Source organism: Styela clava, chromosome 7, assembly GCF_964204865.1.
Source record: "Styela clava chromosome 7, kaStyClav1.hap1.2, whole genome shotgun sequence".
Classification (NCBI taxonomy): Eukaryota; Metazoa; Chordata; class Ascidiacea; order Stolidobranchia; family Styelidae; genus Styela; species Styela clava.
In genome coordinates, this window is record NC_135256.1 from 6849428 (window position 1) to 6875683 (window position 26256).

Sequence of the window (26256 nt, forward strand, 5' to 3'; positions counted from 1 at the left end):
CTTAGCACTGTTTTCGCAACTGGCAAATTACAAATTTACTTACTATGCAATAATTATCTCTACCGACCGATTCAACTTAAAATAACAATACTTTTACTCTTGTGTCATTACAGTGTCCCTCATTAATAAACAAATCATACTTGTTTCTCAAGTTTCATAAATGCGCAGTGTCGTCTTAATAGCATCACAATGGTATGGGACGAATACATCGGTACTAATGCCATCTCTCGCTGTGCAGGTCAAGACGCTTCATCGTGCCTTTGATAGAGTCGAACCTATACACTTCTGCGGTCGATTCAATGCTCAATGCATTCATACAAACTCTTACTGGTTTAAGAAGCGAATGAAACGTCGAGTGTGATTTCTGATCGCAGAATACGACGTTTATATACTCTCTCCGCCTCTTCACTTATGCACGATGATCTTTTAATTTTAAGTTACGGTTTTGATTCTTCTTTTTATGAATTTTTAAATTCGAGTGAGTAGCAAATCACGATCGTATTCCAACTTCGTCACCCAGTAATTAAGGGATTCGGGGCTTAACCGCAACGCATGCAATATGCGTATCACACATATGGTGACTAACCGAAATTTTATGTAAGAATAAAAAAATACCTAGAGAAAAACTCGAAAAAAACTTGTTAGTTAATTAATTATTTAAGCTATTACTTTAATTCCTGTGAGAAAACGTATCATCTGGGTAATCAAATTCATAATTTAGTTTGAAAATTTGACTTTGATATTTAGTTCTAGTTTGATATTTTTACATTGACTCTCGTCTATCGATCCTCAGACAACACTCGGCAATCTATCTTTTCACGCTTTGCTGACCGTTGGACCGTATACCAGGTTAGGGTTGGGCCATAATTTTATTCCGATTTTTTCTATTTTAGTTCTATTACGAGTTCAGGAATGTCTGTGTTAGCCAAGTGAATACACCCCCCGCGCATAGGTGTCCGTCCCTTCACACAACTTGATGTAAAGTAGGCAAAATTAGTTACCTTTATATTGGTACACACACTTTAGACCGCCGGGTTTTGTGTCTAAACCGTATTCGTCGGCGAAAAACATGCTGCGCTTTATGTTGCAGCTCAATTTTAAAATTTGATTTATTTTAGTAGAATTGAAAAATAAAAACTTGTAACGAATGTCGAAAATATTAGGTACCGATAATAAATGGCCTCTTTTATCAAGGGACATAAAGTACAATCCATACTAAATTTCTGGCCGTATATTCTCACCGTATTTGTAAATGATGCTATAATATACTAGCCAGATTGTATGGCATTGTAATAACATGGCGTGATTCCTCGTTGTCAATTTTTATTGAACGCTAACAAGGCCATCGTATAGACTTTTTAGCCTTTTTTGGCAAATACATGTTTAAATTATAAAATTTACATATTGCGGTCCCTGTATTACTGAAAAATGCAGATTTGTGCTTTTAAGCGGTATATTTCTTAGAAATTGGTATTTTTTCCTCATGATTACAATCTAAAATATATGTAAAAGGTCCCTCTTTCCCTGAAGTATAAATTTCTAGCTTCTGCATTGTAAACAAAATTTTATCAAAAATTAATCTAATAGGGATTTTATAAGACATATCGGCATTGCGTTCACGCTATAAAGATATAACGTGAAATTACTGTTGTCGACTTGTCTCTCAGTATTCTCTTTTGTTTGACTTTGTGGGTATCATTTTAAAAGATGAAATGAGAGGCTTTCAATCACAGTTTCCCCGTGGGATCTATGGATGTCTTGATGAACATGCTCTCCTTGGAGTTTTATTCTCTATGGAAATGCCATGGAGGGAGTCTTTACAAACAAAATTGTCAGAAATTACTCTAGATTGAAAGTGTCTAGTACATTAGAAACCAAATCACACCCACTATTTTTATATTTAGCAGACACCCTATGGATTGTTTTGTTATTATGTTGTTGTTGTTCTCGTTGGTATTTTTTTTCTTTAATTATTTGACTAATTGCTTTGAAATTTTTAGTGGTCAAAGATTGTATTTTTCGATAGAAGGCTATTACTTTCATTTAGAATTTCTGTCATCGAAAAATTGCGCATCTTGTGGCGGTTCTGCTTTCGCGTTAGTCTTGAAGATTTCGGTGCCGATAGTCTACTATGCCATATTGCATACCACACTACTTCGTTTTGACGTGCTCATATATTTGAGCATCGCTATCTTGTATTTCAGATTTGATTATACTCACAAACGACAAAGTGGAGGATCTGGACAATATGGTCGCGTGATCGGATATGTAGAGGTATATTCAAAAATTAATTAAAATGGACATTTTTGTTTATGAAGCTAATCACGTCATTTTCGCGTTCCAAGTATTTTTTGTGGTGCTTTAGCCCACAGGTAATAATATTATATTTATTTAAATTTTCTATTTATTGGCATCTGGACACAATGTTTGATTTTTCAGCCTCTTTCTCCCGACAACTACACGAAAATTGAATTCCGAGATGACACGAAAGGACAAAATCTTCCGAGGCAATATATTCCAGCGGTTAAAAAGGTAATGTAATTGAAATTTTATTGTTTCAGGTAATTTGATTAAATTTTGCCTTATTTTCAAGGGATTAAAATGTTCCTATGCGTCAGGAATACCCTCTACAAACTGAACTGATTTATAGATTTACTTGTCAAATTGATTTTGCACAGAAATAATTTATGCATAGCGAATTTTAGTCAACTAATTGTTCAATAAAACGGCATACTCAATTAGATTAAACTATTACAAGGCTAGTTTTTTATTTTAATAGTTGTCATAAAACCGAAGATATTACATTTTAGATAAATTCCTAACCAAAATGTACAATATATATAACCAGTTGTATTGTAGTTTTCCGTATTATATTGCTGTCCTAATCTTCCCTTCCAAAACGAAAAAAACAATTTTAAGCATCAGCAACTCTCGGTTGGGACAACGCTGCCCATGCCCCCACAGTATCAACACATTTTGAAAAAAATGTACTTTTTTCATTTCCTGTCGTTATGTACCAGGGGTCATCGTTTGGTCTGAGGTTCGAAGCTAGAGGTTTAATGTTTTATGTTTATTATGACGTTTGTCTATTAGAACTATTACAAAATACGATTTTCTCAAAACCTTGAAATGTGAGATGTTGCGTTTAGTTCTGCACTTCGCATTTTTTCAAACTATTGAATAGGAAACGCCAGCGTTACGTCATTACAAGCAGTTATTGCATAAGACTTGTAAATTGGGAACTTGAATGACAATTTCTAATTCACATGATATCAAATTTTCTCATTATGGATTTTACGCTTCCGCGGTAATATTAAAATGAAAAAATAGACTCCATTTCCTTGCAATTAATTCGTAAACTTAGACTTTATTTATATAATGGAGTGTAATATGACATTCAAGATATTTTCCGGGCGCTAGTTTGATATATTGCCAGCTTTTTTCGTCTTATTCACGTGGTTTAAAAAAAGTGGTTCTGCTTTAAGCTTGATAAACATGTACATCTACGCTATTTTTATATGCAGCCCATGTTAAAATTTTAGATGACAAAAGGGAAATACAGTGAATGGTCAACCCTATGCGCTGCCCTTATTTTAACAATCGTTGTGCCGTGGAGTAATTTCAACTCACCTGACTTTTCGTTGTGGACATCTGTTGTTGTTCGAAGGCTAAAATGACTCAATAAAGTGGACCTCTGTATATACGTATAAATACGTCACTGTTGACGCAAATATAGGGAATCATAAAATTGTTTACCTCTCAAATTCCCGTAATTTTTTTTTGCAGGGAGGGTAGGTCAGTTTTTTATAACTAGACTCATGAGAATAATCCAAATTGACGAAAATGTGCATTTTGGTATTAAAGTCCTAAATTATCTATAAGATTTACAGTCCAGCCTCGCTTTGTAAAATTGTTTGTCAGAAGACCTAATTTGTCGATCAAAGCGGTGTTATCATTTGCATATCTTGGTTAGACACACCAGACTGCACACAAAAGTACCCACATTAGATACATGTTCCATTGACGCAGGAGCATATTGTTTTCAACATTATCTAAGTTATTCTGATTATTTTATGCATAACTTTTCTGAGTTGACCAATATTTTGGCATAGCCTCGGCATCGCTTTTCATCTACAACCGAGTGTGTGTGTTGTTCACGAGACTATTCACGAGACTATTTTGTTTTCCTCGCCGTCTCGTTTTGGTGCAGTTTGTAAATGGTCAGTATTCCTATGGGATTTGAATGGGCAGTGTTTATATTTTAATGGAGACATATTGAGCAAAACTGCTTGTAATTTCCCATCAAATTTGCTACGGTCAGCCAAGAGTCACACATCTTTAAATAATATCAGTCTCAGACTAGAATATGTGTTTCTGGTAATTAATTTTACAAGAAGCAACAAATATCATATTTTTCTAAAAGTGCTGACTGTTGCATGACGTCATTACTTACTTGGGCAAATCATAGCCACTTCATGTAGATGTTATAACTTACGTGAACTATGTTGTTGGCAAGTAAACAACAAAGTAACAACAAATATGTTATGAAATTTCCCAATAAATGAAATTGAGATGTATTTTGTCTGTCAGCATTTGCATGCCATGAGTTGGTTATTTTCCTGCAATATTTCTTTTTTCAATGTTTGTTTTCGAACTGCATGCTATTATTTCTTGTACCCTCGTTTTTTATCGATCCCATGATTTGAATAAATTCATGTCGTGCGACTACTAACATTTGTATTATAATATAGGATATGTAATAAAAATCATTTTATTAGCACCAAGTTGTAGGCGTTTTATTCGGAGGTATTAAAAATATTAATAGATGTGGACGGGAATTATGTTCATCATTTTAGATCTGTTACTTCGCTACAGTTTGCTAGTTTTTGTTTGTAAATTATGTCAAAGTTATTTTGCACAATAAACCTGTTTAAACTATTCAGAATACAATTTTAATTTGCAAAGAATTCGATAATTTACATTTTCAATCACATTCGCTCGAGTTAGTGACATAATATTTGACAACAGGGTCGTATTGTTGGTGTTTTATTTTGGTAAGATTGTAAACGCATCGTGTTGGTTGATCTCACCGCTTCGTGCGTGTTGGAGAAGGCCCCTATGGCCCATGGTAACACAGAACACTTAATAACACCTTCCCATGTAATTATTATTAAATCCTATAATGTCCGTCATCCTTGATCGAATGTCTGACGACGAGTCAGGTCAATCCTTGTCAAGGTGTCGAATCCGATTACAGGATTAGTGGTCTAATACCCCTAGAGCACAAAATTACTACACCACGGAGTGAAAAATTAATTTGATACCTTCTAATATAAAAAAAATACTTTTAAGAAAATGCGTGTATTCATAGCAATTTTGCTATAAGCATGGTTATACGTTACCGACGAAATATTGGATATACATGCTCCGCTTTATCTTTATAATATTCGATACATTTGCCATTCTGCTGCAGCATACAATTAAAATTGGCAATCTGGCATATTTTAACCCTTATTTACGATATATGTTTTTTAGCCGAGATGCGCTGTTCGGTTTCATTGTTCACGTTGGTTTTCGCATAAATATTTGATTTGTGTATGGTACAATTAAATTCATGAAGGTTATGATTTTATCGCTTATAGAACATGGTGATTTGATACTTACAACATGTACTTAAAAGCTAATCAAGCATCTGCATAATACATGCAAAATTAAATATTCCCACCTTCCAAGAATTTTTTTCCTCGTGGTGTGACATTTATGCATTGCGCATTAGAACTTGGCCCATAATATTACTTGGCCGTGAAGATAAATTCTTTACATGGGAATGCTACAATACTGGAGAGCTCGCCCTCTTCTCACCTTTGCAAGGATAGAACGTATTTGTCAACGAGTCTTTCATTGGCCTATTACAGTCATATTTACTGCAAAGTTAGGAATTGTTTCACTCGCTAAACCGTAAAGTCGCTCTAAACTTTCATATGAAAAATAAAAAATCAGACGAATTACTACCGTCTTATAGATATGGTCTGTTTTCTTAATGATCAACGTTACAATATTAAGTGAAAACATTGCATTGTTTTTGTTATATTCCATTTAAAAAATTTGCAGCTAATTTTCTATAAGTTTGCACAAAAATTGAACAATTCATTTTATTCTTGTACTAGTCCTAATTCTACCAACTGTACTTCTCTGACAGTTTATATGTAAAAAACTGAGAAATATACTTAATTTGTGAACCAATATGGCGGGCACCGGAACGTAGTATATGTACCAGGTAAAGATTAGGCCATAGTTATATTCCAATTTTCCTTATTTTAGTTCTATTACAAGTTCGGGTACTAGCCAAGTGACTCCCGTAGTATTTGTGTCTGAAATTATGACCTAACCCTTACCTGGTACACATACTACGTCCCGGTGTCCGCCATCTTGGTTCACATACTTTGGCAGTACCCTTAATTTATTTAAACTAAATCTGGACTACTTAACTTTTTTAACTGAACTAATTACTGGGAGAGTGGAAAAAGCGATATATTTCAAATCTCAAACCTTTACCATGAAATCATGTATTGTTGAAGTTGTCGTAAAATTAAATTTGAAAAATTCTCCAAAAATCTACTCAATGGAACATCCTACAGTAAGATCTCTCGCTAACCATCTCTGTCTTTTAGTTGACTGGTATCATGTTGTGTTTAGGATCTCATGGGTAACAGGTCACGAATATGAACGTCGCTAATTTCCTCGTCTCCTTGCCCTTCCCATGAGACGGAAATTCTGTTTGACCTTATCCAATATTTTACTATTTTATATTGCCGCATTAAATATGACAAAATTAACTACAGGAAAGATGTGATATATTGAAGGGTCGCGTATGTGACGCTCTTCCAAATTTTTTGTATATTTTTAAGGATATTTTTTATAAATTTATCGTGATTGATGCTTGGGTAAAATTACCGTTGAGTTTTGCAACGATTGGTAGAGTTTGCCAATGTATATTACCTCTAACTAATGTCATGAATTGTGGCGCAGTAACTTATGCTCTTAATAACATGAAATATTGTTTCAGCTAGAATTTGAAAAATCATTCCGTACCGTACTTCATATCGGTAATCGTAATTTACAATTCAGCAAGTTTTTGTTGATGTTCTGCAGTTAACGCATACTTGCATATTTCGATTTCAGGGTATGATTGAAGACGTCTGTGAATCGGGGTTATTGATGGGAACCAAAGTTCGAGGATTTCGTATTGTTATTCAAGATGGAGCTCATCATATGGTGGATTCTTCTGAAATTGCATTCAAACTTGCCGGCCAGGGTGCCATGAAACAAGGTAAACATCATCAGTCGTTTGATCATATTCTTATTTATGAATGTTGTAATACATTAGTTCTTTTTATAGAAAATATGGTATAGTTTTTTCAAAAAGTTATGTTGCTGGCAGGTATGCTCAAACTCAGTGGGTTTTCCGTGGTTAGCTAGGTAATTTTTGCAATCGCTTTTGTTTTTTCTTTTGATTTTATTCCCCTTCTAGGCATGTTATGTATATCACGGCCCTACGTAATGTCTCGTGAAAATCGTCGATTCTCCGTTCCCAGAATTGCAAGTCGACATTTGTGTTTTCCGCATATTGTGCGTAAATAGGAGAGAATTTCCTCCTTAAAACTACCCTTTTAAAACCTATTGTTTTATTTTTAATCTTGAAGTTAAATTTACAATGCATATCGGTTAGTTGGTTACGAATTCCCGCGAGAGAATTTACGCACGTCGTGCGTAAGTACGTCCAATTTTGTGCGTAACTTACATAACATGGGTAACCTGAGGTCGAAATACGGCAATACAGTATTTACCTTCCTATTAAAACTCTAAATTCACACTTGATTGAAAAGCTACTGTAGGACTAGATAATTTGTTTGATCTGTTTTCGTATCAATCTGCATCTGCATATTAGACATGTTTTTATGGCGAAATGGGGATGTTCAGTTAAGTCATACTTGTTGGCGTCATCAACTTCAGTGAGTTATAATGTTATGAATCTTAGGGGAAAAAACAGGTTCTTCCATTAAAACCTAGTCTAGTGAACTTTGAAGATATTATTGCAGCGGGAAATTGCAACATATAGGAATAGGAAGGAATACGCTACCAGACAACTATTTTTCTTTGTCCGTCTTGATAGCGAAAATTCAAAGCCCTCGAATAAGCCTATTTAATCTGTCATACATTGGGTTTATCGCTTAAATATGCGAGTATGTACATTTTCCTCAAACAGGACTTGTCCAACCAAATACGCACTGTTTATCAACCTATATCATCGCCGTTCTTTGTGATTTTCGTATCGTATTTGCCTCTGCATACATTTGTTACCCGAAGACATTCCCACATACGCACTTGTATATCAAAGCATAGTCAGTAGTCACCCTATTCGTATTCTCGCAGAGATTGACATGTATAGTCACTTACCCTTACAGTTTATGTGCCTTTGTTACCATTGAACCTCGGATGATTACATTTTTATACACAGCGTTATCTCGTATATATCATCGCACCTTTCTGTTGTAAATTTGTATAAGCATTTTGGACAATGCTGTTCCATGTTAGAGAGTTTTGTAATTTTTTAAAGTAATTCAGCTTTTTCTAATAGAGGTAATAGAGGTATGTAATGGTATTGTACTGTACCTCTGTTCTGAGCAGTAGTATTCTGCGGAGAATATGGGTATATACTCGCACACAGATGCATTTGTTACAATTGAATCCTGGATGAGCACATACATTTGCGTACATTGCGTAAATTTTTATTTTATAAGAATCTCAGACATTTTCGCCTCATGTTAGAGTGTTTGCAAATTGTTGGAGTTAATCGATCTTTTCATAGCAGTATACAGTATATAATGACATCCTACCTATTTTTGAGGAGGAGTAGTATTCTGGGAAAATATGGGTAGGTTCTATATGCACATACTCAATATATCAAATTGTTGAATATCATATTTTTAGCACATTGCTTTTCATATTGTTATATCATGCTATAATACACTGTTTTTGTAGTACTTGAAAAGGGAATGATACGGATAATCGAACCAATTATGCGAGTAGAAGTAACGTTTCCAGCCGAATTTCAAGGTGAAGTTACGGGAAGCATATCTAAGCGAAAAGGAGTGATTTCAGACACGGATGGTGTTGCGGATTTGTTATCTATCCATGCTCAAGTTCCTCTGAATGACATGTTCGGTTATGCAACAGAACTTCGCTCCCTTACAGAGGCATGTTAAAAATTTCATTATATGATTTAAATAATGAGGATGTCCCCATTTATAGCTTCCCGGAGGCTTTAGGCACTCATGGCCCCTGTTTATCATTCCAGTGGTATTTATAGCATTGTTATGATTGGTAGATTCCAAATCCCAATATTTTCAAACAATTCATGCACAAACAAGTGAAAGATCCTTTGAAATAACCCTATTAAGCAATGAGCACTGAAACTAAGAAAAAGCGTTTTTTCATAAAGTCAAAGGTAAAATCAGTTTGCGCCTAGCACTGTGCCCCCTCCAACTTCTATGCACCCTCTCGGGTGGGGGCTTATGGGCATGGCCCTCCGATTGGGAACCGCTGCTAAAGGTTATTGTGCACTGAATTGCAACTACTTTCTCCTTGTTTACTTCCAACTTTGTATGTGTTCATTGCCATAAGGGAAAATATTGCGCTATTCTAAGTTGAACAACTTCAACAGAAGTCCTTAATACCTAAAATTATCAATAATTTACTGATAACTACCATCGGTATTCAAATTTATCAGAGGCCTGTCCTATCCTAGTTTATTTTATGTGGGCTTAATGCCATTGATAGCTTTTAAAAATCAAATCATGAGTACGTTTAAACGTGTGTAGTTCATTCACTGGCGCTCCAATATTTGTACCAATATGGAGATATCTAATTTCGTTCGCTTATGAACAAGCTACTACAGACAGTCGCCGACTCATAATAGAGGGAACATCGGAATAAAATCATGGCCTAGCCCTAACCTGGTACACAAACTACGGGAGTACCCATTTACTTGACGGTATTTCCAGCGTGAGACTAATTGATATATTTTATCGTCAGGGCAAAGGCGAATACACGATGGAGTACAGTCATTATGCACCGTGTCGGGATGAAGTCGAAGATAGATTAATACAAAAATATAAAGAAGAGAATGAACCCCAAGTTCAAAATAAAAAATCAGGGAAGCGGAGATGATGTTTTTTATTTACCATAAATATAATTACTAGGAAATTGATTCGACATGTTATCGCCCTTTTCTGACTGGACATGGCTTGATTTCGTGTCTGACAACTCGTTCCTTGGAAAGTTATCATTTGTACCCCGAATCTCTTTATATACTTTCTTCGGCAGTTATACAAGTAACAAGCGAGATAAAATGCAACTAATTTGTCCTCAGTAACTCATAAATGGATTTGGGAAATGTTCCTTTGTTTATTTAAATTCTTTGAACTCTAATAAAAGTATTTTATAGTGCATAATTGAATCTCCGCACTAGGAGACCCTTATTATCAGTCGTTCTGTTTGTCTGTCTGTCTGTTTAGATTAGTCTTAACGGCTGGTCCAATCTGGATGAAATTTTTCACGTGGTTTATCCTGTCACCCTAGTAATGTGCGTTTTATAGAATAGTCCGGATAGGGGTTTCGTTTCCATGGTAACAACGAAAAACGCGCCGATCGTTATGAAATTTCCATTTTTTTCACAATTTATCGCCGTTTTCTCGCCAACCAAGTCGAAAACTACAATTCCAGGAACGCTACCTTCCGCATAGCAAAATATTCTTCCCAATAAGCAATCTTTGGTTTCAATACTCCATAAACTGGAGAAGCCTTAGGGATTTTAGTGAACATCATTTTTTAAATTTTTAGCCACAATATACTAGTCACGAGAGTAAGACTACGAAACGCGCAGCGCTTGAAATGAACTGGCATTTTCGGTAACCAGCTCTTATATCGCGCCGTCGTTAAAGATCTGCAAGTTTCTATAGATTCATAGATTGTAAGCACTTGCTTGAGCGAGGGCCTCAACTATCAGCGGAGATCCTGCGCGCCTACCGGCTTGTTATACATATATTTCACTTTTAGCAGGTAAGAAGTATATGTTGGGGCTTGACTAACCTCGATTAATGTATAATTTAGGAGTGTTGTAATCGTGTTAGCTTGAATGGAATAAGGAGGGAACGTGTGAATGGCTACCGATTCATTTCTTATTCTCCATACATGGTATACGATAACCCGACTTGCGTGTCTTTCCAGTATGCACAATGGTTATCAGTGTAGCACACCTAACTGAGTTGGAATAGAATCAAAAAAAATTTCTAAAGCAACCATCATGTGTTACTATAAATTTAAGGCAAAAAAAATGCTATTTGGAAATTTGATAGTCACCATAACTTATAATCGGAGCCATTGTACGGTTAGCGATTATTAAAGGGAGGTATCGATTCGGGCTTGAACAACAAGGCAATTTTAGGAAAATAAGTAATCAGCATTTAAAGAAAAGTTAACTATGGGGGAAAGAAGCGTACATACGAGTCGCTTTCGTCTTAGATTACATCATTAAACAATTAAAATATTGCACGCATTATATTGCAGGGTTCAAGACCAATAAACCACATTTGGTTGGTCTAATCTTAAGGAAAGTCCAGTTAATTGCAGGCTCTTGTCTTTGTACTCAAAATCCACACTCTGGCCGTTGGATGGAGGTCCTGAAGTCATAGCATTTTTAAATGCGACGACCGAAGTGATATTGTCGGCTTTAATTCCTAATACCGCTATTCTTGTGAAACGCAGTGCAGAGACATCAAAGTCGATTGGTTGATGATGAACCATAAAAGTAAGTGTAGACTGAAAATATACAACCATGTTGAATTAACTTGAAACTTTTCAATTGACATTCTACTTATAAAATTACTTATCTCGAGTATTTAATTATTTGCAGAAGAGATGCATAAAACTATCATTAACCTCGAAAATATAACTGGCAAGGTTTTGGATCACTATAACCAGAATTTTACTCCACCGAGTTTGGTGCGCGAAAGATTGAATTATTATGCTACCGTTATTACCCGGCCCCAAGCATTGTAGCCTACTTACATTGGAACATATAAAATGTATGGCCACATATTTATCTCCAACGTTTCTGGATTCTCCATCATCCCAGTATAAAGAACCAAAGGATTCTTCGGCATCATCAAGTGCAACCAACAATGACATTGGATTTGTCCGAGACAACACAGTCGTAACAGCAGGATCCTGAACAATAGTATTGTAAAGTTACTAAATAGTGTCAAGGTAATAAGGAGTATATATAAAGGATTCCAGGCAGGCTTATTCAGTGATGAGATTATAAATTTCAAGGACATGTTCTCTTTAGTATCGAACTCGCTAACAACAGGTTTCCGCATTTTGGTAAACCATACCGAACAAAAGCAAAAAGAACAATAACGGGTAGGCCTGCTTGAAAACCCCATAATTCCCACTGCGGTCAATACTGCTTTTAGTTGAGAGCCACGTTGCCGAGTTGTAAGCAGATTAATTAGCACACGATAAAAATATGTTTATACGTATTTAATATTTTTACAGCTAATTTATTTAGGCTACTCAGTTCATAGGTAGCCTACTTGATAAGAAATGACTCACTTGCATTGGAATTATTGTACCACCTCTGATATGAAGATTAATGTGATCCATCGGTGCATCCAGAGTAACGAAGTGTCCGCGTCGATAAAGTTCTTTGCCCTGTGGTGATGATTTTAATAGTTTTTGTTCAACAGCAGCGCATACCGAGCACAGACATGTATACACACGTTGGGGTGGTTATATACTGTAATCAATAGACCAGTGGTTTCTAACCTTTTTTATCAAATTCCTCCCTTCGCCCATTTTGGAACTCTTTATCCCTCTCTCATATGCAGAGACAGTAATTATTCAATCTTCAAATGATGATTAGCTAGTGTTATGTGCAAGTCGCATTCCCGTTTTTTCACAGTACATAAGTGTACATAAGTAACCAGTAGTAATAGTAATAAAAGAAGATATTTTATGTGAAAGAATATTATCATACCGTGTGAAAATCGAACCATCGTGATGCCTCCGGAAAATATCCGGTAACTTGACGAGCCCCCATTTTTAAAACTGGCGTTATTAGGAATCCACTTCCCAGCAGAAATTGCTCGTCAGCGTCCAATGCGTTTCTGTCCGATGGAAATCTAAATACAAGAAATTTATCGAATTTATTTATCGAAGACGTGTTTGCCAATTTCAAACGTGCATCAAGTATTCATAATTCTTACTCGTGTACTAAAGATCGTATAACAGTTCCACCATGATGATTCGCTTGATGGTGTATCGTATAAAAATGGGGTAATATTGAGTAGCGTATTTCGAGAACTTTCTTCGAGGATGCAGCGACTTCTGGGCCGTAGAACGTTGGATGTTGAGGCTGAAAATATTCCAAGCTTATATAGTGTATTGGGACCTCCTGAAGTATGCGCACCAGGATGGCGCACAACCTGAACTCAGGTTGTGTACCAGGTTAGTTTTCAGGTTGTGCGACATCTTGGTGCGCATACTTCAAGAGTACCGTGTATTGGATAGCAAAAACTAACGACGGTAAAGTCGTTGATTCACCTGTTTCCCGTTTGCATTATGATTTCTACTGAAAGGATAGAAAGCTCCAACTTGCATCCATCTTGAACACAATTCAGCGGAAGCATCTAGCATGAAGCCACAAATATCAGCACCAACCTACAGAAACAAAATATTAATCAATCGAAGTATATTTTTTGAAGTAAATTTCATCTGTGCCCAAAAGAGCGATACTCAAATACATGAACACGACAGATTTTTGGAATGAATAAAAGTAACAGCCTTTTAAGCAAAAATACAATCTTCAATCCCTGAAAATATTAAAACGAGTGGTCCAGTAATCAGTGACAAAAGTGATTTATTCATAACAACAAGGAAAACGAGAATATCGGTCCGAGACCGAAGATTTATCGATCGAAAGTTAGAGGATCCCAAAACAGCGCTCTCACTCCATAGAGACACTATGTGTTCCACCAGTAATTAATTAATAACTCGCTAATTATACGACATAATTCATCCAAAATCAATAGGCTTCTGGTACGGCATATGTTGAATGCACATGCAAAATGGAGCAGATTCAACCTCGCTTTCGTGAGATATCGCGTGCATCTAACAGACAAACAAACAGACAGACAAATACATATCAACATACTTACTGATTAAAATCGATAAGTAACAATAAGAATACAAAATGATAAGATGATCCCCGAGTCATTTCGTGTCCAATAATGATATATAAGTCATAACTGAAAGCTATAGATCAGGGGAGGGCAAGGTTTTTGAACCAGGGGCCAAAAATTCTGCTCATCTAGACTGGCGGGCCAAATAAGTGTGACAAGAAAAGTAACATTTTAAGAACAATATTTACAGTGTTACAAAGCAAAGGTGGAAAACAATATGCCTCGTGCCAAAACTAATTTTAACCGCAATCTCAGCAAATTCAGCAAAATTTGCTGAAACATCAAATTTCGGTTTGGTTGTGGCAGCATCAGGCGGGCCAGATTGAATAAACCAACTGGCCGTACTTTGCCCTTGTCTGCTATAGAGCGTAATCGATTCCATTCAGTAACGTTCAATGCATAACTTACGTAAGATATTCCGAAAAGATTGAACTCTATCATTCCTGTTATCGCCCAAGCCATGGGTTCCCATAGACTCTGATTATCACCGAGCCAATGTCCGGCATACTTTCCAGTGCCAGCAAAGGTCGATCGAGTTATCACCAAACTTCGATGATTAGGCATCATTCTCTGTGTAGGAATAATAATTAAATGCAAACGCCGTTAATATTCAGATGTATAGAGTAATTTATAGCCACCATGTTGTTACTAATAAATATAATTTACGAAAATTTGAAATCACATGAAGCAAATCATTGCAATGTGGAATGAACGCAGCCAATGTAATAAAATACAGAATTTTTGTGCTATGAATGCGTTTAATGCACTGAACATGTATTTATTCGAATACTCCAATGCAAATAGTCAAATAGATGTTATTTTGATGTTTTGCTGTTATTTGAATCGTTGTTAAAATTATTACTAATAAAAACGTGATACCTCGAGTGTGTCGTATGTAACAGTTGACATCGTATGTCCATACAAACTATGCAAATCATAATGCCTTCCAAGATATTGTCTGCTCTCCATGCATAATGTCCTGCTATGAAGTCCAGTTCTGTCCCATAAAACTTCTGCGAATAAAAAGAGGGCACATACGTGGTGGGCCAGAAAACCTCTCACATTTAGTTTTTAGAAAAAATAGACAAGTAAAGCGTTTATTAAATTTTTGTTACATACTCGTACTTAAAAACGCATTTGATTACTATCACGTTTTCACGCTAATCATACTTTGTTAAATAATTGCCTCATTAATCCAATATTTATTCATTCTTTAATTTGATATTCATTCCGCAAGATTAAAATACAAAAATGAAATACAATAAAGCGTAATAGTATTGAAATTTATAACTCTATGTCACTTACTTGGCATGAATGGTGGATTATTGAATTCTTCACTGCAACTTATATTTGTAGCATCCAACGGTGAAATATTTTGAAAACTGGAAGGCTCATTCATGTCCTAAAATAATTGATGACAAATATGAGTTAATGAGAGCGTTTGTTAAATCAATTTATTGGCTTTAGTTAGAATAGAAATACTGCATTTTCGTTTTGATAGAAACTCAAGAGTATAGGCCCATAACTTAGCTAGATATAGGCTTGGGTCTATAAGCTTGTTAAATTGCTTTGAGCAATCACTGCACAAAAATGAGGTTCAATTATACTTGCTACCAAGACTATCGCCAAGAAGTTTTAATACGCTGGAGAAATTCTCTATGAACTATACATAACCAACGCTCGTAACGGATTAATATTGGATTATCATTTTTCAATTCATAATGTCCATCTGATCATACCACCCATAAACCATCGAATTCGATTCCGTCATCATGATAAAATTTGTTGCATTGATCGTACCACCAATCTGTAACGTTTGGATTCGTGTAGTCTGTATGAAAAGTCAAGCCAGGCCATACCTAGACATATATTAAACATGGTTACGTTATCTTTAGTTCAAAATGTTCCATACTATGTTAAAACAAATGAAGAAGGTAAAACACTTACTCTCGTACTAGCTGGTTCAGTACCATTTCCGTTCATGACAAAAACATTATTTTTCATTCCTTCATCATATGCGTTATATCCTTCTTCAATCTTAATTGCTGGATCAAGTATGATTATGTATCTAGGAAATATTTATAGTATATATAGAAAAAACATCCAGAATTAAAATAAACAATTGCAGCACAAAACTTGTGGATTGATCAAAAATACATGACTAAACAATTTAGGTTGAGTTGTTTCATGGATTCTTCTCATATAATTAAAACTAAAATCTGAAATAATTGTGCAAATATGTGTTTTCGCATATAATAGACCTAAATGACTGTACTGAATTCGAAAGAGCGTCAATTCTTACTTCATTCCCCAGCCATGTAAATCATCAACAAATTGTGGAAGTCCGGCATAGTTAACTTGATCGTAAGTGAAGTCTTTAGCATCTTCCATGTAATCGATGTCACCATACTAATTTAAGATAAAATTATTGGGGGCTCCCGAAGTATGCGAATCAAGATGGCGCACATCGGAATGTAATATGTGTACTAGGTTAGGGTTAGGTCATAATTTTAGGTATAAATACTACGGGAGGCTCTTGGCTTGTCTTCGAACTGATAATAGGACTAAAATAAGGAAAATTGGAAAGAAATTATCGCCTAACCCTAACCTGTTACCCATGTTACGTTCCGATGTCTGCCATCTTGGTTCGCATACTTCGGGAGCACCAATTATTGATTATATACGCTTAACAAAAAACTACGAGGAGATGAAAACCTAAGGGGTTAAGGCCGATGAATGAGGTAAGGATTTAATGTCACCTTAAACTGCTGATCATCTTTTATCGAAGTCCCTCTGTCAGCCAGCGTAACGCTCTGTATTCACTTTTTGAGCGCTTTATTCTCGTCTTTGAACCAATACGGACAGATTATGCCATGTTCGTAACTACATACCCACGCCGCGCACTTTACTAATTGTAACGACCTCTGTAAGTATTCCTTCAGAGGTGCTGTTACCCAGTTAACATGCCCTGGCAGCAGAAAATGTTTTTTAGCAGAAAACCAAGTGGGTAATTGAAATTTTTTCCTAACGGGTGCAAGTCTGTTTCCATCGACAAGGAAGTCATTTGGAACATATTTCAGAGAGAACATAACTTTTGTACAATGCGTCGTAGATTTTTAAAATTTTGGACACAATCAAACATAAACAGAAAATCGGACGCGAACAAAATAAATTATTTGTTTCATCCATTTACGTAGAAATAATTATGAAATTTATGGTTCCTGTTTTTGGGGTCACTTCATATTAAATATAGAATAAGAAATACGCAACCACACAAAATGTGAAAGATAAGGATTTATACTTGGACATCAAATGGAATTTCTGCAACTCTCATCTCATTTACAACTTCCTTAACTCGATCTAATGATCCATAGCCCCAACGCGATAGTTGAAATCCGAGAGCCCAATATGGCGGCATCATTGGAATACCTGTATGTGGAAAGATTATGGAAATTATTTCTATCTACTTGAAAATATTTCCAGTATTCAGCTATGTTCGCGGTTAATCAGCCACAGTATTATTAAGCATTGGTGACAGCACATTTGTTTTGCAACCATGTACACGTAATCGGCGTAAATAGTGCTAGAAAGCGCCAGCCGCTAAATGTTTGAATAGCATCTCGCATTACTGTTAAAAAATGTTAGTCGTTAAATGTTCAAGTAGCATTTCGCACTTATTTTAATTTGACCAAAATCCGTCTCATACTGCTTCGCGCAGTAACTGGTCTCATGTTTAATGCAAATGTCTGCGAGTTGAAATGTACGTGGGTGCAAATGTCCGCTGGTGCAAATGCACATGGGTGCAAATTATTTGTGGGTGCTAAAGTCTGGCGGTGCAATTGTATGGGTGCAATTGTTCATGGGTGCAAATGTCTCTAGGTGTCAAAGTATACGGGTGCAAATGTTCTGGGTGCACTTTACGGGGGCGAATGTACGGGTGAAAATGTACAGGTGTTACAAAGATAATGAAACCGGTAGCATCAAATTTTAACAAAGCATTGTTTTGGAACAGAAGACAAAATCCATCGCTTAAAAATACAATTAAACATGATTATTGGAAAATGAATTTAAGCGAAATAAATTCTAAAACGCTGTTTTGGGACATTGATTTGACAGGTATTTGCAAAAAGTAAAAAGACATCGGTAGGTAACACTACTTACCAATTAAATCATGGTATTCTCGTATCAGACCCTCTTGTGAACTTGAAATAAAAACGTAAAAATCGAGAACTCCGCCTGTTATTCTGTATGTTAGAGAAGGAAATGGACGCAAGGTGACATCTGTAAGAACAATTATTTTAACATTATTTACTTACAACGAGCAACAGCAAAATGAAACTGACGCATGTGTTACAAGCATTAGTCACAGTGCCCTGTTAATCATACATATATATATATATATATATATATATGTGTATGAAAATTTCATATACGAAGATTTTTACCACAGTATTATAAAATAGGTGTAGTCATAAATTTGGATGAGTAAATAATTCGGTCAGCCAGGGCTGTGACACAGCAACTCAATATTTTATTTAGAGATTTTAATGAAAAGAGTTTTAGAGGCAAATTTAACTCCGAGAGGTAAATTTATAAGCATTGGTTGGAAGACAGATGAGTTTTGTTAAATTTATTAGTGTCTATACAATACCCATTGCATTTGAATTATGTAGGTATACTCCAACAGCAGTTCCTGTCGCAGGATCGTCTATCGCCATGTAAAATGTTTGAGTTCCGTAGAAGTTTTGTTCTCCCGCTGGAGGGCAATCTCGAGCAAACATTCCCCAACGCTTCCAATTCAAATCGTGTCTGCAGGTAACAGTTAACTTTGTGAAAATCATTCCAAAAGTTTCAAATAAAGGTATAGGTTTATATCTAGTGGTGGCATTCAGAGGGTTTGCACGAACCCGTTAGGAATGCCGCGATGATCATCGAAACCCTGCTTGTTATTTGTTTCAGGCGCTAGACGACCGTGCAAATAGTCATGGCGCACCGAAGCAGGTGACTAGCGCTATATGTCTTCGTTTCAAAAGTTATAAGATTTACGCGTGTCGTGTTACTGTAGCTTAGGTAGTGACATACATATATTATCTGAAATGAGAGAACCTGTTGTTGTTCGATTCTAGCAATTTTTTTACCTGTAACGTTTGTGATTATGTTCTCCAAATCCGAATACGTTGTCGGAAGGTAAAGTTGTTGATATTTCTAAATATTTATTTTCAAAGACAAGAGTTCCAACAGATGTGTCAAATCTAAAAATGCAAGATTACAGATAATCACTGTTTGCTTTAAATTTAGATTGTAAATTAATTAGGATCGCAGATAGTCCCTGTTTGCTTTAAATTTGGATTGTAAAAATTTCTTGCTGTAGGTGTTTTAATTGGGTGTAATACCAAAAATTTATTCACATAGGCCTATACAATTTTCTGTCTTTTTATTTTTGGGGCAACTAATGGCTAACATGAACGCATCTTAATTTTCGTGGGCATAAATATGGAGATAATACATGCACTCGTGATTCGCGCTATAGGTAATATTAGTATTCAATTGGGCATATAATTAATATTCATGTAATTGTTCTTTCTTAGCCTACATAATTTTCCCAGTTGATTTTCGCAATATTTTTAAACTGAAAGGTTCTTCTGTGACGAGAACTTGATATAAAGCTTCGGTTTCATTTGACGATATTGCGTTTGCCATGTGAAAGATTTCGCTTGGAATTTCAAATAATTCCTCCGATGAATCTGAAATCTATAAAATATAGGATATTATTGAGCTTTGCTGTGTGACTGTTAACAGACAGTTGCCTAGATCTATTGCACGTTTTAAAGGCAACAGGGTTAGACTGTTTCTTCGTGTTACAATATGCATCCACCAAAAAAGACCAAAAATACGTTTTTAAAGCAATATGGGATACCTTAAAATGAAGTCTATTTGAAGTCTGATATTCAATGCTCAACTTGAGTTCCTCTGATGGTTCCCCGTATATTTGTTGAGCTTTGTTATTCCTTGTTAAGGTATAACTAAATTATGATATAAACACGTTTAAAATGTGTGCTCTTTCAGTTTCACAAAAAGCAAAACAAATCGACGATGGAAATTAAATAAACAGATTTGGAATTAAGTACATTGGACGCAATAATACGAAAAATAGTTGCCATGATTACAATTTCACGTACTTCGTTATTCCATCTCCTGTTTGCAGCAATGTTGACTTGTAAGACGGCAATTCTTCTTTATCATTCAACGCATAAAAACAGCTTGGAACTACATCAGGAGATGTGACTGAAGGGTCCCAAATGCAACCTCTCCTATTGCACGTCAGACTATTAGGCCCTTGAAAAATTTAATCAAATTTAGTTAGACTTGGTATTTAACAGCGGCTTTAATTTTCTCCTAGGTTCTGATTTTGAATAGGGTACAGGAGTAGGAATTAAATTCATTAACAACCATACGATGTGTTTTATGTTTCCGAATATAATATATTTTATTGTAAGATGTTCCAGTAGTTCCGATGAGTCAATTTCTGATATTTCAAATCGCAGCTCAAATTATATTCAGATGCGTCAATCTTATTTCGCCACTCAATTGCAAGAGTTAGTTTCTTTCCATGTAAGAGTCTGAGTTAAACTGAATGATGACTAAATAACTACATCTGTTTTTCTGCTACTTACTTTCGCTTTGACTTGGCATACAATCAATTCTTCTCCATTCATTGTTAAGTTCCCAGCGGATTTCAAACTGTGTTTTAAGGTCAAGACTCAACTCGCCCAACACAATCTGAAAGAATGAGAGGATTTCTTAAGTTACCGCTAAGTTACAAACTTAAACCTTGAGAAGTTCACACTGGAACAAGAGAGAAACGCTCAAATATATGAACACGAATGCCAAAACGAAGGGATTGATTTCTCAACCAAAATAAATATAAATATGAAAGCATACATGCAAATAAATGCACACTGTTTTTTGGTAAAGACTGGAGGGCGATACGATTATATATAAACGGTCAGTCAGGACAGCTCTCCCCAAATTCACTGCTATGCATAGGATTCACAGTTATTGGATGACTATGTGTGTAACGGCTAATTATTGGACACGTCTAGTGGCCATAACGATCGTTTCAAAATTTTGTTGTTATTGGACACGAAATGGACATAACGATCGTTTCAATATTATGTTGTTGTTGTTGTTGTTGTTGTTGTTGTTGTTGTTGTTCTTTGACACGTTTTTAAAAAGTCGCTTTTCTCTTCGAATACTGGACCAATTGCTTTGAAATTTTCAGTGGTTGAAGATTAATTTTTTCGCTAGAAGGCTATTACTTTTATTTATTTCAAAATTTTGCGTGAATTCTATGAAATTTGATATTTCGTCTAAAATTTTGCTGTATTAATTTTTATCCACGGGAACACGGATTTTAGTCAGTGTCATGACTGGCTGTACGTTTTGATTCTGCAAAATTCTTGCTACTGGAAATTCAGAACTTTTTTGAGGGTACCGGTAGCGTCAAAGGTACCGGTAAGGACTGATTCGCTCTGGTCTGACGTGTCCATATATTTGTGCGAAGCTCTCTTGTTGTTATTGTTGTTATTTGTCTCCGTCTTCAATTTTAAAAAATCGCTTTTCTCTTCGAATACTGGACCAATTGCTTTGAAATTTTCAGTGGTTAAAGATTAATTTTTTCGCTAGAAGGCTATTACTTTTATTTATTTCAAAATTTTGCGTGAATTTTATGAAATTTGATATTTCGTCTAAAATTTTGCTGTATTATTTTTTATCCATGGGAACACGGATTTTAGTCAGTGTCATGACTGGCTGTACGTTTTGATTCTACAAAATTCTTGCTACTGGAAATTCAGAACTTTTTTGAGGGTACCGGTAGCGTTAAAGGTACCGGTAAGGACTGATTCGCTCTGGTCTAACGTGTCCATATATTTGTGCGTAGCTCTCTTGTTATTAGAGTATTATACACGTGTATTAGTTTAACAAAAAGCACAGATACAAGAAACTAATGATTAAAGTTAGTTATCATGTTTGATCCATGTACATTCACGAAAATTACTAAGGGTTTAGAAAGTTAATAATTTTTAGATATGGAGAATAAAAGTGGGGTTATTATGCCCAATGAGCATATTTAGATAATCATTGGGGTTTATGAAAAGGAATATAAATGGAACAATAAATAGCATCAATCAGAAATATCAAATCTTTTACAGAACCGGTAAGCTTTCTCATACAAAAAACTTTACAGGTCGCTGGAATGCGATCGCGGAAACGCCACGGTACGCAGTTTTTAATTTTGATAACGCCATCACACATAAAGTGAAGGTGTGTGAAAAATGAGTGCCATACAACCCACACGGATTTTTGAAATCGATGGAAGCAATAGCCTTCTAGCGACAACAACAATCTTTAACCCCTAAAAATATCAAAGCAATTGGTTCAGTAGTTACAGGGAAAGGCAGTTTTTTCACAATAATAATACAAGTAAAAGAAGAATCTAACAACAACGATTAGGGGAAACGATCCATAGCTCCATTTCGTGTCCAATAAAACACAATTTAGCAAAATTCAGAAGTTGAATTACCTGATTTGTGTCATTATCATAGGTGAAATCTATATCAATTCCGTCAAGTTTAACTGTTGTTACAATATCGTTGACACCAAAAATGTTTATAATCCCCAACGTTAAGTTCTCAGCATGATTGTAAGAATGTGTTACTTTGCTGATTAAAGTATTCTAAGAAAAATTAGTAATTCGTGTAAATTTACAACTATATAATAGAAATTTTGGGCCTGTCGATAAGAATTATTAAAATATTGAAGAATTATTGTTGTGGTTTTGTAAGCTGATTTGAATTATTTCACCATTTCCAATGAAAAGTTTATCTCCGTGTATTCCATGTTTGTAATGGTGTCGATTGATACACCATCATCCCAAAATAATTTCCCTTCCGCTTTTCCATTGTTATCAGGTGCAACAATCAGCCCAAACGCGTTTTGACGACTGTAATAGTGAAATAATTGATATTACGAAAGTACAATTTAAAAGCACGACAAAAATATTTAATATAAAAGTATGTACAATTATAAATTAATATTAAGGATCGCTTATCGTCTAGCTCGTCGGGGTTTAGCACGTGATAGTTTGGTCAGGATAATATGTTTTTATTTTATTTTTAGGTGCTCCTGAAGTATGTGAACCAAGATGGCGGACACCGGAACGTGGTATATGTACCAGGTTGGGGTTAGGTCATAATTTCCAAATATTTTAGTTCTATTACAAGTTCGGTGACCAGCCAAGTGAATCCCGTAGTATTTGTACCTGAAAATATTGCCTAAGATTAACCTGGTACACACACTATGTTCCGGTGTCCGCCATCTTGGTTCGCATACTTCGGGAGCACCTATTTTTATTTAATACCATACGTAGCTCAGCGTAATTCGATTAAGTATATCACGTTTATATAATTAATCGGTGGTACTGAGGATTCAAAATTGATTATAACCCACCGATTACTGATTTTGCCTATCAATTGCATTTTTATTGCGGCCCACCTTTGATACGTCGTAGTTGATGGTTCTTGAGTAGGAATTATGTTTCCGCCGTTAACGTAAACAACTATATGGTCAAGTGGCGCTCTAAAAGTGCCAACAGCTCCCGAAGCTCCAAGTTCTTTTCCACTACGGATATAAAATTATATTTTATCGAGAGAACTCATTACCGTGGGGGTGATGGTTAAAGATGGGCATTTTTGAATACCTCATGATTTCAGGATAGAATCGAATATATTTTTTTCGAATTGAATCGAATCTCGAATACTTATTACTTGTTATTCAATTGTATGTAAGTAAAGAGTCCTCCACGCACATAAATTATTGAAAACATAGAATCCATCACTCACTCAGTAAGTACGCTGAGTGTTAACACACAATAAGAAATATGTTTCATCAATAAACTCATTTGTAAGTAAAGAGTCTTATGTCATAATTACATTTTGAAAATATGGATTCAATAAAAAAAACTTGAGGAATTCACCGCAAACTTTGGCAGCAAGAACATTTTTGTCAAATTTACAATTCGGTTCTATTCGAAACGATCAGACCTAGTAAGGTGAGGACATCATATAACACGATACAAATAGTATCTACTACATACTAGACAAATGTGATGTCAGAGTAAGAGCAGTTTCTAACTCACGCAAGGCCACTACGTCTGCAATATCAGCAATAGCTTTCAGACCATTGACCTTAATATTTTGTGTATGAGTTATGTTTGAGACACCGTTCCACATATATTGTACTAGAAATATACTCATTCCTCATTTTTACAGATTGCCGACAATAACTCGCACAAATTGTAGGCAGGGAGGGGGATGATATGTTTTAATTTTTTTCATCAAATTTTATATTGAATTTTATATATAATCTTTTTTGTGCTATCAGTAAGTATCTTACCTATAAAAGTCATACCATCGCGCATTTGCTGGCATATAAGCGTTCACATGCCTCCAATTCTCTTCCAAAACTGGCATTATCATGAGTCCACTTCCCCACATAAATTGGGTGTTAATGTATGGTGTTGTGTATGTGTTAGGATCATCAGGGAATCTGAACAAAATCATGAATTCGAAAAAATAAACAATATGAAGAAAAATTAGAAAAGACGAAGGAAATACTGAATAAAAATGCTTACACATTCATTAAAGGTCGCACAACTGTACTTCCAGTCACGTGAGCATCGTAAAACAAAGTGTATAAATACGGCAAAAGTCGTTGTCGTGTCAACATGGCTGGTTTAACAGCGGAAACGAAACTGAAATATAAATTCGGTCACTTCAGATATACCTTTTTCCATAAATCCAATATTCCATTAAACAAAATTGTCCGCAAGTTGCACCACACTGCTCAAAATTTAGTACTCCCGTAGTGTATGTACCGGGTTAGGTTTAGGCATTCTGTTACGAGTTCGGGACCTGTCTGTGTTAGCTAAGTGAATATACCCCCTACCCATAGGCTTTCGTCCCTTTGGCCTTTACACAACCTGATGTAAAGTAGGCTAACAAAATTAGTTACCTCAATATTAGTACACACACTTCTGCAGCGCCCAAAAAGTAATCCATATTAAAGTGATACATGAAATTTATGTATTCAGACCAATTGGATGATGTATTATCGCTTGTAATCTATATGCACATGTACACATAGATGTACTTACAAACATAGTATTCAGTCGTATTGGATAATCAATCAATCAGTATTATTTTTGTCGCTTTGGCATAAAACAAAAAAAAACAACGAACGGACAAACAAAATCCAAAGATACCTAGAAGAATGTATTATGTCAATTATGACTTACAATCTATATGCACATGCCTACGTCATTAAAATTTTAAGGGTATTTATAATATGAAAGAAATCATACTCTGGTCCAAAGACAGCCGGATCTTGGTCCTTTGTTTTCTCTACGTTATGATTTCTATAAAATGGATAAAAAGCACCAAGTTGCATCCATCGAAGGCAGAGTTCGTATTCTGTGTCTTCAAAAAATCCACAAACATCCGCACCAACGTATGGGACTCCAAATAAACTATATTCTTGCATTCCTGCAATACAATTCATAAAAGCAATATTCAAAAAAACATAGAACATGATAAATAAAATGAGAATGTTCAGGGATATTTTGGTAGGAATTTACTAAATCTTAGTACAATTGTTAATGTTTATTGAAGTAATAATAGAACACGAATCAACGTGGCAATTTAGACTTTTTTAAATTAGAAACTGCCAAAACAGGTTTTACGGTGGACATAACCAAGCTCAAAACTATTCCACCATGACTAGCCAGTTTTAATAATACTTTATCCCGGTTTCACACTTGATTAGGACATTTTCATGATTTGAGTTTTCATGAATTGAAGAGACAATCAGCTGTTAGTAAATAAGTGGCATATGT

General features: G+C 35.4%; 2 protein-coding genes across 3 annotated transcripts in view; one reads left to right on the forward strand and one right to left on the reverse strand.

Annotated features, from left to right (window-relative positions):
* Window positions 1–10514, forward strand: part of LOC120328446 (elongation factor G, mitochondrial-like) — a 38017-nt gene extending 27503 nt beyond the window's left edge. For both annotated transcript variants that reach the window (XM_078114488.1, XM_078114489.1), the window contains exons 13-17: window positions 2205–2274; window positions 2440–2532; window positions 7183–7330; window positions 9043–9257; window positions 10096–10514. In XM_078114488.1, the coding sequence (XP_077970614.1) occupies window positions 2205–2274; window positions 2440–2532; window positions 7183–7330; window positions 9043–9257; window positions 10096–10230 (661 nt within the window). In that variant the 3' untranslated portion in view covers window positions 10231–10514. The remainder of the gene's footprint in view (window positions 1–2204; window positions 2275–2439; window positions 2533–7182; window positions 7331–9042; window positions 9258–10095) is intronic.
* Window positions 10515–11031: 517 nt separating this feature from the next.
* Window positions 11032–26256, reverse strand: part of LOC120327875 (maltase-glucoamylase-like) — a 49187-nt gene continuing 33962 nt past the window's right edge. Inside the window, exons 35-60 of the mRNA XM_078114376.1 lie at window positions 25726–25906; window positions 24997–25116; window positions 24759–24911; window positions 23859–23984; window positions 23169–23307; window positions 22888–23040; window positions 20978–21083; window positions 20483–20639; window positions 20221–20326; window positions 19897–20054; window positions 19442–19555; window positions 18955–19112; window positions 18465–18584; window positions 17605–17732; window positions 16606–16712; window positions 16251–16371; window positions 16043–16162; window positions 15609–15705; window positions 15183–15316; window positions 14712–14873; window positions 13666–13782; window positions 13329–13477; window positions 13100–13244; window positions 12676–12774; window positions 12130–12288; window positions 11032–11880 (exon numbers count right to left, since the gene is read on the reverse strand). Coding sequence (XP_077970502.1) covers window positions 11632–11880; window positions 12130–12288; window positions 12676–12774; window positions 13100–13244; window positions 13329–13477; window positions 13666–13782; window positions 14712–14873; window positions 15183–15316; window positions 15609–15705; window positions 16043–16162; window positions 16251–16371; window positions 16606–16712; window positions 17605–17732; window positions 18465–18584; window positions 18955–19112; window positions 19442–19555; window positions 19897–20054; window positions 20221–20326; window positions 20483–20639; window positions 20978–21083; window positions 22888–23040; window positions 23169–23307; window positions 23859–23984; window positions 24759–24911; window positions 24997–25116; window positions 25726–25906 — 3578 coding nt within the window. The 3' untranslated portion in view covers window positions 11032–11631. The remainder of the gene's footprint in view (window positions 11881–12129; window positions 12289–12675; window positions 12775–13099; window positions 13245–13328; window positions 13478–13665; window positions 13783–14711; window positions 14874–15182; window positions 15317–15608; window positions 15706–16042; window positions 16163–16250; window positions 16372–16605; window positions 16713–17604; window positions 17733–18464; window positions 18585–18954; window positions 19113–19441; window positions 19556–19896; window positions 20055–20220; window positions 20327–20482; window positions 20640–20977; window positions 21084–22887; window positions 23041–23168; window positions 23308–23858; window positions 23985–24758; window positions 24912–24996; window positions 25117–25725; window positions 25907–26256) is intronic.